The sequence below is a fragment of the Coenobita brevimanus genome, chromosome 98 (genome assembly GCF_032717465.1).
Source record: "Coenobita brevimanus isolate Jiangsu-jjx chromosome 98, ASM3271746v2, whole genome shotgun sequence".
In the NCBI taxonomy this organism is placed as follows: Eukaryota; Metazoa; Arthropoda; class Malacostraca; order Decapoda; family Coenobitidae; genus Coenobita; species Coenobita brevimanus.
The window spans coordinates 30760103-30772262 of record NC_137051.1 but is presented as its reverse complement, the minus strand read 5'-3'; the positions used below and the strand labels follow the sequence as shown (position 1 = coordinate 30772262).

General features: G+C 43.0%; 1 protein-coding gene across 1 annotated transcript in view; it reads right to left on the bottom strand.

Annotated features, from left to right (window-relative positions):
• The window catches only part of Ilk (integrin linked kinase), a 220664-nt gene that overhangs the window by 50909 nt on the left and 157595 nt on the right, over nt 1-12160 (bottom strand). Inside the window, exons 6-7 of the mRNA XM_080283683.1 lie at nt 9136-9379; nt 8759-8858 (exon numbers count right to left, since the gene is read on the bottom strand). Coding sequence (XP_080139809.1) covers nt 8759-8858; nt 9136-9379 — 344 coding nt within the window. The remainder of the gene's footprint in view (nt 1-8758; nt 8859-9135; nt 9380-12160) is intronic.

Genomic DNA, 12160 nt, shown 5'->3' with positions numbered 1-12160 from the left:
TTCAGCATTTCACCACATACTCCATCAATTCCTTGGGCTTTCCCCATTTTGACTTTCTTCATTGCTTCCACTATTTCCATCCTACTGATGTCTTCCTCTCTTCTCACCTCCCTCCTTCTCCCAGCTATTCCCCAGCCACTTATACTCGCATTACTTTCATTATGTTCAACAATTCATTAAACTGTTCTCTCCATCAGCTCACTTTTTCTCCCTTCTCCACTAGTAATCGTTTTCGTTTTCATTTTTAAAGGCTCCAACATGCTTGCATGTGTCGGCCTTGGTCACCTAATGGCGGCTCTCCATGCTGCACGATCCATTGCAGCCACCCTGTTCAGTCCCTTAACCCTAAGGTCACACTTAATGACCTCGTCCCATGTCTTTCTCGGTCTACCCCTCATAACCCCACCCCCAATATTAACACTTCTCACCTTCCTCACCCAACTATCATCCCCCATCCTCTCCACATGTCCAAACCACCTCAATCTACCTCTCCTCATCACAACACCAATACACTCCAGTCCCATCCTACCTCTCAACTCTTCCATTGTAAACCCAGCCCCTCCAGGCCTTGGACGCAGGGACGTACTGCACATCCACCTAATCATTGTCATTTCTGTACGTCTGAGCCGGCGAATGTCTTCCTCCTTCACTGCCCAGGTCTCACTGCCATACAGCATTACACTCCTAACACACGCTGCATACAAAGACCCCTTAGCACGTAGGGAGAGCCCCCTCAATGTCAGGAGAAGCAAGAGCTCCCTGAACTTCTTCCAACCACTTCTCACCCTAGCCACAGAGCTAGCTCCAGCCCCACCTCCAGCACACAACATGTCTCCCAAATAACAAAACTCTTCCACACACTCAAGAGATTCACCAGCAAGTTCAATTCTTTCACGTCTGACGATCTCCACCTGCTCACCCCGGCACGCCGTACACATAAAATCAGCATTATCTCGCAGTCTACCTCTGATACCACTACATCTCTTATGCACCCATTTATCACACACACCGCACAAGATGGAATTACTTCCCACGCCCTTGTGGCAAACTGCACATGGCCACTCTCCCTCGTCTTTGACAGTACCGCCACCAACCCTAGATATCATCACTTTTGTTTTATCTGCATTTACCCTTAAACCCTTTTGCCCCATACCATCTCTCCACTTCCTAAACCTTTCCTCCGCCTCCCTTTCATTCTCTGCAATCAACACCAAATCATCAGCATACAACAACTCCCACGGGAGTCCGTTTCTAAAGTCACGTGAAAGGGCTTCAAGTACCATGATAAACAACATGGGACTCAAGACTGACCCCTGATGCACACCAATATTCACGGAAAACTCATCACTCAAATTTCCATTCACTCTCACCTGGGTGTGAGCACCCACATACATGGCCATAACCACCCTAACCAGCCACTCCTCCAAGCCAAGCTTTCTCATTGCCCACTTCACCACCTCTCTAGGGACTCTGTCAAAGGCCTTTTCCAAATCAACAAAAACAAAATAAAGATCCCTTCTCCTACCAATATATTTTTCCTGAAGCTGTCGAACAATGAATATGGCATCAGTGGTCCCCCTACCTGGCATAAACCCAAACTGCATCTCATCAATATTCACTCTTTCTCTAATCATACCTTCTAAAACTCTCTCCATTACCTTCATTATCTGATCTAAAAGCTTTATACCTCTATAATTCCCTCTTTCCAGGGCATCACCCTTCCCTTTATACACATTTACAATTACACTCTTCAGCCAATCATCTGGGACAACACACTCATAAATAATCCTATTTATCAGGTCAGTGACTAAACTCACCCCTATATCGCCTGAGGCCTTCAACATTTCGGCAGTCAACCCAGACACACCTGCTGCCTTCCCCACCCTCATCCTGCCTATTGCCTCACTCACAGTAGCAGTATCAATCAAAGGCCAAGGGCCAGACACTGGATCTGCTGGCTCCAAACCTTCCCTGTCCCAGTCAAACTCCTCGTTCAACAACCGGTTATAATGCTCTCTCCATGCATCTTTAATATCCTCACTGTTCACCACTACCCTTCCTTCATCATTCTTCACACACTGCTCACCTATGATATCCCGATTATCCCTCTTCACCTGACCTGCCACCCTAAATATATTTTTCCTTTCCCCATGATTTAGGTTATCAAGTAATTGTCTCTGTGACTCAGACTTTGCCCTGTATACCTCTCTCCTAGCCCTACGCTTGGCAGCCAAATATTCCTCTTTGCTACCACCCTTCTTCCATTCCCGGAAAAGCCTTCTTTTCTCCTTAATTGCAGCTTCTACACCCTCATCCCACCACCAAGTTACTTTATGTCTTGGTGGTCCTCTTGTCCAGCCGCATGTTACATCAGTAACTCTCAAGAAATTGTTCTTGAGGGCTCTGTACTGTTCATTAACGCCTCTGTCTACAGCTCCCTGTTCAGCCACCACTCTCCTCAACTCGTTATAGAAGGCATCCCTTACTACTTGGTTTTTCAGCTTCCATATTTTCCTCCTAGGTACATAAGTCCTCTTTTTCATCATTTGTTCTTTAAGCACCATTTCACAAATCAATAGTTTGTGCTGCTGCACACACTCCTCACTTCCTATAACTTTAACATCCCTCACTAACCTCCTATCGGCCCTCCTAACCAGAAAATAATCTACCATTTTTATCTTTCACTCCCCAACAAACTTCACTGCCACCCTGACTGACTCTCTTTACCTCTTTCCAGAACATTTTCTTATATTCCCTCCACTTGACACTCAAATTCCTTCCAAATTCCTCATCCACTCTCTTCTTTCTCTTACTAATGTTTTCACCACTCTTCCTTTCTACATATAATTCTCTCTTCCATCTCTCAAATTCTTCCACACCCCTATTTTTCATCCATTCATTATATGCTTTTTTCTTTTGTAACACCGTGTCTCACCTCTTCATTCCACCATGCTGTTCCTTGCACCCCATTTCGTCTTCTCTTCACCGCACACACCACCTCACAGGCTGCACAGAGTTCTTCGATGAATATCTTGCACACACCTTCCAAGTCCCCCATCTGCTCCAATTCATATTTATCCAATTGTTCCTCCACTTCTCTCTTATATTCTGTCTCTTTCTCATCCTCTTGTAACCTTCCCACTCTCCTTACATATACTCCTTCCTCCCGTCCTTCCCTTCTTCTATTTCTCCATTTTTCTTGGATCTTCATTTTGACCACCACTTGGTGGTGGTCAGAAAGTCCACTCCCCCAGCCTCTATATGCTCTTGCATCTATTACACATCTTCGCATTTTTTCATCCACACACACACATAATCAATAATTGCCTTCCTTTCATTCAGTTCACCACCCACCCTTCTCATCACTTGCCATGTATACCTGTGGATCATTTTGTGCCTGAAGAGGGTATTGGTTATCACCAACCCCTTCCTGGCACAAATGTCCACTAAAGCACTGCCATTCTCATCTATCTCTGCAGGCACACCCCACTCACCAACTACTCCATCCACCTTCACATTCCCTACTTTACCATTCATATCACCAATCAAAAACACTCTCTCATTCCTTTCAAACTTTTCCATGCACACTTTCACATTTGTCCAGAACTCCTCTCTCACTCTGCTTGCACGATCTTGGGTTGGCGCATACACCCACACAATTGCCCACATTTGTAGTCCAACTTTCATTCTTACTCATACAATCCTTAACCCAGCTGATCCATACTCTCTTATATTCTACTTCCATCTGTTACTCACAACCATACTTAGATTAATGTGTTTTAGTCAGAGGTGGCGTGAACACTGCCATTTGGGGTATGGATTCTCACCATTCAGACGAAGTACAAAACAGTGTGGACAACTAGGTGATCAACAAAGAATATTTCATGTTTGACCACTGAACTATCATCTAACCTACCATGGAATACATAATAATAATTCTAAATAAATATTAATGATTATTAAAGCCCCAGAAAGTAAATATTTCATGTACTGATGAAAACTGTGACATCAACAAATCACGTGTTTACATTCAGGCTGTTCAAGGAAAAACGATTTGAAAATACAAAGGAATTTCCAATTAAATGTTAAAAACAAGAGAGAAGAAAATAATGGAGCTTGGCATCCAGAGCAGTAATTTAAACGACATACAGAGGGGTTGTTGAAAAGGCTATCCTGATCGCATCATCAATCGATAAATCATGTGTTTACATTCAAGTTGTTCAAGGGAAAACGCTTTGAAAATACAAAGGAATTTCAAAATAAATGTTGCGAAATAAGAGAGAAGAAAATAAAGGCGCTCGGCAATCAGAATGGTAACAAAAACAACATAAAGAGGAGCTGCTGAAATGGCTATCCCGATTGCATCACTGATCGATAAATCATGTGTTTACATTCTGATTGTTCAAGGGAAAATGCTTTGAAAATACAAAGGAATTTCTAAATAAATGTTGGAAAATGAGAAAAGAAAATAAACAAGGGGCTCAGCAACCAGAACAGTAACAAAAACGACATAAAGAGGGGCTGTTTAAAGGCTATCCTGATTGCATCATTGATCAATAAATCATGTGTTTACATTCGCATTGTTCAAGGGAAAATGCTTTGAAAATACATGGGAATTTCTAAATAAATGTTCAAATATGAAAGAAGAAAATAAAGGAGCTCAGCAATCAGAACAGTAACAAAAACAACATAAAAAGGGGCCATTGAAAAGGCCATCCCGATCGCATCATCAATCGCATTCCCCATCAATTCCCTGTCAAAACATCAACGATTCTTCATCACAACAATTCACACCTTCGACAATTCTGCGTCATTCATACATTATCATTATGCATAACAGGTGTTTTATTAAAGTGTCCCAGGACCATCTGATGGTGGGATTGTATACAATGCTGCTGCTTCTTCTCTTTCGAGTTTGAATACGTGTCAGAGATCACATTTTCCAGTGACCTTGACTCGAGAAGGGCTTTGGTTTTAGGCTTAGGTTAGCTTCTTTTACAGCTGTGAGGCCACTTAGATTGGCTTTAAACTTTTTGTGGGACTCATTTGGGTGGGTTTATGTCTTGGTTGGGGGGAAACCCATGGCTCAAAAATGCGTCTCTATTCAGGTATACCCTAGTTTTAAGATGCAATTGGTTATGTTAAAAAACATCGTTAGGCGGGGTATCATATATCAGGATAGCTTTAACATGTAAAGTAATGGGATGCATTTTTCAGCCTTGGGTTTCCCTCCCAACCAAGTCCTAAATCCACCCAAATGAACCAAAAAACAAGTTTAAAGTCAATCCAAACACCTGCAAATAACTCACAAAAACCAACAAATAAAATCTGAATATTGTCAAATATAAGTCTGGAAAAAATTAAGCTTAGCAAGCTGTACCCCAGAATGACAGTGTTTACCCCACCCATGGTTAAAATACATTAATCTAAGTCTAAACACAGTTTATAAATTAACCTAAACACACAATTTTAGTCTAAAATATCATCAAAATCAGTTTTTAAAAAAATCAAAACCCATCATTAAAGCGGGGTTTGGCCACTGTTAGGCGGGGTATGGTGGTAATTCAACCCCCATCCTTATGCCAGGGTATCGTATCTAGGGGTATCATATATTGAGGTATACCTGTACTTTACATATTACACCAACCCCGAGATACGATACCCCCCCTTGTGATGGGTCTTTACTTAACCAACTGCATCACTAAACTGGAATATTGCTGTATGTATGTATATATACATGATCATCATCATCATCCAATCCTATGTTGCTCCATTAGGAATGTAGGAGCCCGGGGCTAGGCAAGTTGGTCCTGACATTTGAGATGAGAATGACCAGCCTCACTCATCCCTGAATGCCATTATATAAGCAACAGACCCCAACCATCCCTTGGATATAAACCTTCACCGGCTCAATCCTATTGGAATACCGTAATTACCCACTAAACCACCAGGCGCCAAAATTTGGTTATATGGTTACCACCCAGCGTAGTAATTGGTTTCCTGGTGCACAGGAAACCATTTGGCTTGTCACTCAGTGTGGAGTCACCCACAGGTAGAAGGAAGAGGAAAGAATGAAGGAAAGAATGACAAAAGAGGGAGTGTAAAGTCACCCGTAGGCAGAAGGACAAGGAAAGAATGAGAAAAGACAGAAGGAAGAGGATGGATGGAGAGAAGGATGGAGAATGGAAAGGACAGACAACCGAGAGCAGCACTACATTGAGTGAGTGGATGGTAAGTACCCCCACCAATCAAATATGTATACTATACATACATATATATATATATATATATATATATATATATATATATATATATATATATATACATATATATATATATATATATATATATATATAAATATACATATATATATATTTATATAGTGTATATCTATGGGATGAAGAGAAGACTGAGGAGGATGCAAGGAACAGCATAGTGGAATGAAGAGGTTAGACAGGCTGTGGCACAAAAGAAGAAAGCATACAATGAATGGATGAGAAATGGGGGCATGAAAGAAGTTGTGAAGCAGAAGAGAAAGTTATATGTAGAAAGAAAGAGAGAGGTAAAAAGATTAGTAAGAGAGAGTAAGAAGAGAGTGGATGAGGAATTTGGAAGGAATTTGAGTGTAAAGTGGAGGGACTGTAAGAAAATGTTCTGGAAAGAGGTGAAGAGAGTAAGACAGGGTGGAAGTGAAGTTAGCAGAGGAGTGAAAGATAAAAATGGTAGATTACTAGTGGAGAAGGGAGAAACAGTGAGCAGATGGGGAGAACACTTTAAGGAATTGTTGAACATACACGATGGAAGTGATCTGAGTGTAAGTGGCTGAGGAATGGCTGGGAGAAGGAGGGAGGTGAGAAGACAGGAAAAAACCAGTAGGATAGAAGTTGTGGAAGCAATGAAGAAAGTTAAATTGGGAAAAGCCCTAGGAATCGATGGAGTGTGTGGTGAAATGTTGAAGTATGGGGGAGAGATAGTAGTAGAATGGATGTGGAAAAAGTGCAGACTGGCCTGGGAGGAAGGTAGAGTTCCGGAGGATTGGAAGTCAAGTATAATTATTCCCTTGTACAAAGGGCAAGGGGAAAAAGAAGTGTGTGGTAATCATAGGGGCATTTGTCATCTTAGTATAACAGGAAAAGTGTATGGTAGGATACCATACTAAGAGGGTGCATGTAGGTGAGGTGGAGGGAGGGAGAGGGAGGGGTAGACCGAGGATGAGGTGGAGGGATGGAGTTGAGAGGCATATGAGAGAGAGGGGGGTGAGCTGGGGAGAGGGTAGTCAAATGGTGGGTGAGAGTGACTTGGAGGCGTTTTGTCTGCGGCCACCCTTTGCGGGATTAGGGCGTCGGGCTATAGATAGATAGATAGATAGATCGATAGGATACTTATTGACAGAGTTAGGGAAATAACAGTGGAATTAGTTGGAGAAGAACAGGGAGGCTTTAGGAAGGGAAGAGGTTGTGTGGATCAGATATTCATTCTTAGATCTTTAGTGGAAAAGTTTCTAGAGAAGGGAAAGAAGTTGTATGCAGCTTTCATGGATTTGGAGAAAGCATATGTCAGGGTGGATAGACAAGGATTGTGGAAAATATTAAGAATATATGGAGTAGATGGGAAGTTGTTGAATGCTGTGAAGAGTATGTATGATGGTGCTAAGGCTGCAGTGCGTGTGGATGGTGAACAGAGTGAATTTTTCTCTTTGAAGGTTGGGTTGAAACAGGGATGTGTCATGTCTCCATGGTTGTTCAATCTGTACATGGATGGGGTAATAAAAGAGGTACAAGGTAGGGTAGTGGATGTTGGAGTGGCCCTGGTGAGAGAGGATAGTGTTTGGAAACTCCATGTACTGTTGTTGCAGATGATACTGTGTCGCTGAGTGAAGACGAAGTGGAGCTGCAAGGCTTGGTGGATGAGTTTGGGAGAGTGTGTAAGAAAGGTGAATGTAGGGAAGATTAAAGTTATGGTCTTTGAGAGAGGTGAAGTCAGTGAATGTACAGCGAGGCTGGATGGTGAGGAATTGGAAAATGTGAGTACATTTAAGTACTTGGGTAGTGTGATGAGTAAGGATGGAGGTTTGAAGGATGAAGTGCTTGAAAGGGTACAGCAGAGAAGAAAGATTGCTGGTTCCTTGAAAGCAGTGATAAGAAACAGGGAAGTGAGCATGGAAGTGAAAAAGTTACTACATGACAGTATTGTGATACCAACTCTCATGTGGAAGTGAAGCCTGGACGTTGTTGGAAGGGCACAAGTCAAGAGTGAGAGCAGTGGAAATGAGTTATTTAAGAGGAGCCTGTGGAGTCACATGGAGAGACAGGCTGACAAATGAGGATATAAAGGAGCGTTGTGATGTGGATGTGGATGTGGATGTGATACGAAATGTTAGGAGGAATACACTGAGGTGGTTTGGCCATGTAGAGAGGATGGAGGGTGAAAGACTGATGAAAAGAGTGTATGTGAGTGAGGTGGAGGGAGCAAGAGGGAGGGGGAGGCCGAGGATGAGATGGAGGGATGGGGTGAAGAGGTATATGAGAGAGGGGGGTCTGAGTTGGGAACAGGGCAGTGAAATGACGTGGGAGAAGGCAACGTGGAGGCGATTTGTTTGTGGCCACCCCAAATGGGACTGAGGTGTCTGGCAATAGATAGACAGATAAATAGATAGATATACTGTATGCACACACACACACACACACACACACACACACACATAGACACACACACACACACACACACACACACACACACACTAACCCTGCATACATACCCTCTGGAGCAAACCACTGTGGAGAATAGATCTTGCCACGCTCCTGGAAGGAAAACTTTGCATCTCCCATATTGATGCGAGCTGTAAGATCATCATCAATCTGAAACCAAATAATGCAGTGAATTATCAAATCAATTTCAAAACAAATGAAGAGAACTATTACAACTGAGCATAAAGTTTAGAGTTCTCTACGGTGTAGGATGTTAATTTATAAAATTTAACATTAGTCCAAAAAATACAGATTGGGTTGGAAAATGTGAAACAGTGAATTGTTTTTAAATTAAAGAAAAGTGATCCACATATAACAGCAGGCCACTGTCATTACTATCATTCTTAAAAAAACAAAAGCTCTAAATTAAGTCAGTTATTATACATACCATGACATGTTTTGATGATAAGTACAAGTTGGGCACTAGTTTCTCCAGTGAGTGTATAAAAGCCATCCCTCGGGCAATATCCAGGGCAAACTTGAGTGCCTGTGCAGTGTCAACCACCACACCAGTGTCCTGATGAAGGACGGTGAAGAGCGAGCCATATGCAAGGTACTGTGTAATCACCACCAGGTTTGGAGGGTGGTTGCAGCATCCTACTACGGGCAGCACATTAGGATGTGAGAAAATCCTGCCAAAGGGAAATTACTGACATAATGGGGGAGATTATTTTAACTGGGTTTGAGCATGTGACTGGATACCCTTGCTTAGAAGGTTAGGATTACATCAAAATAACATTACCATGAGCCCCTTTATGCATAATTTCATGGGCAGTAAAGACTGGTTGAGGGATTGAGTATATTCTGGTACGATTAAGGAAATAAACAGATTTCACTGAAAAAATTAAGAATCCCTATTCTAAGGAAGATAACTTGGCAACTAAAAATTAACATTCATCATCCCCATCACCATCTATAACAGTAATAATAATAAGAATATTATTAACGTTAATAATAACAATCTATCTATCTATCTATCTATAGCCCGACGCCCTAATCCCGCAAAGGGTGGCCGCAGACAAAACGCCTCCAAGTCACTCTGTCACCCACCATTTGACTCCCCTCCCCCCAACTCACCCCCCCCCTCCCTCATATACCTCTCAACTCCATCCCTCCACCTCATCCTTGGTCTACCCCTCCCTCTCCCTCCCTCCACCTCACCTACATACACCCTCTTAGTCAGTCTTTCATCCTCCATTCTCTCCACATGTCCAAACCACCTCAGTGTATTTCTCCTAATCTTTTCAACCACATCCACATCTACCCCACAACGTTCCTTCACTTCTTCATTCGTCAACCTGTCCCTCCACGTCACTCCACATGCTCCTCTCAAGTAACTCATTTCCACTGCTCTCACTCTTGACTTGTTCCCCTCTTGCAAGGTCCACGCCTCGCTTCCATACGTCAGGGTAGGGATCACAATACCATCATGCAGTGACTTCTTAACTTCCATACTCACGTCCCTATTTCTCATCACTGCTTTCAGTGTACCAACAACCTTTCTTCCCTGCTGTACCCTTTCACGTACTTCATCCCCCAAAGTTCCATCCTTACTCATCACACTACCCAAGTACTTGAATGCACTCACATTCTCCATTTCCTCACCATCCAACCTCACTGCACACTCTGTGACTTCATTCCTCTCAAACACCATAACTTTACTTTTGTTTACATTAACTTTCAGCTTCCTCCTCCTACACACTGTCCCAAATTCATTCACCAAACCTTGCAACTCCCATTCATCTTCACTCAGCAATACTGTATCATCAGCAAACAGCAACACCGGAATCTTCCAAATCTCACCCTCATTCATTAGGGCCACCCCCACATCCACTGCCCTACCTTGCACCTCCTTTACAACCCCATCCATGTATATATTAAACAGCCATGGAGACATCACACAACCCTGTTTCAGTCCCACACTGAGATCAAAGAACTCACTCAGCTCACCATCCACTCGCACCATAGCCCTAGCTCCCTCGTACATACTGTTCACAGCACTCAACAATTTCCCCTCCACTCCATATATTCTTAATACCTTCCACATACCTTGCCTATCTATTCTGTCATAAGCTTTCTCCAAGTCCATGAAGGCAGCATACACTTTCCTTCCCTTCTCTAGATACTTCTCCACCAAACATCTTAGAACAAATATCTGATCTACACACCCTTTTCCCTTCCTAAGTCCCCCTTGTTTTTCTCCCACTAGCTCCTCTGTCATATGCCTAACCCTATCAATGAGTATTCTACCATATATTTTACCAGTCACACTAAGAAGGCAAATACCCCTATGGTTACCACATACTTCTCTCTCCCCTTTTCCTTTGTACAGAGGAACAATTATACCTGATTTCCAGTCCTCTGGAACCCTTCCCACTTCCCAAGCCAATCTACACAACTTCCATATCCACTCCACAACAATCTCACCCTCATACCTAAGCATTTCACCACACACTCCATCAATTCCTGGGGCCTTTCCCAGCTTAATCTTCTTCATCGCTTCCACTACTTCCGACCTACTGATCTCTTCCTCCCTCCTCTCATCTCTTCTTCTCCCAGCCATTCCCCAACCACTTATACTCACACTGCTCTCACTCTCTACATTCAACAAATCCTCAAAGTGCTCCTTCCATCTCCTCAATTTCTCTCTCTTCTCCACCAACAATCTATTATTCCTGTCTTTCACTCCCCTACTATTTCCCCTTTCACACTGCCTTACTTTCTTTACCTCCTTCCAAAACAATTTCTTACTCTTCCTCCATTTCACACTCAGATTCCTCCCAAACTCTTCATCCACTTTCTTCTTACTCTCCTTCACCAGTCTCTTAACCTCCCTTCTCCTGCTCACATATAACTCTCTCTTCTCTCTCTCATCTTCTCCCCTACCTCTACTTGCCAACCATTCACCATATGCCTTCTTCTTTTGTTCCACAGGTCGTTTCACCTCTTCATTCCACCATGCTGTCCCTTGCACACCCTTGCATCTCCTCCTCACTCCACAAACCGCCTCACACGCTGCGCTTATCTCTTCCGTGAGTATCTTACATACGTCTTCCACCCCTTCCATCTGCTCTAGCTCATACCTTCCCAATCTTTCTTCCACTATGCTCTTATACTCTGTCCTTTTCTCACTATCTTGCAATTTCTCCACTCTTCTCACAGGAGCTGCTTCCTCCTGTCTTCCCCTTCGTCTCCTCAACCACTTTCTTTGCAGCTCTACCTTGGCCATCACTAAGTGATGGTCCGAGACTCCATTCCCCCACCCTCTCCACACCCTTGCATCCAACACTTGTCTTCTCATTCGCTCATCCACATACACGTAGTCTATCATTGCCTTTCGTTCAACAAGTTCACCATCCATCCTCCTCATTACTCTCCATGTATACCGGTGGATCATCTTATGACGAAAGTAG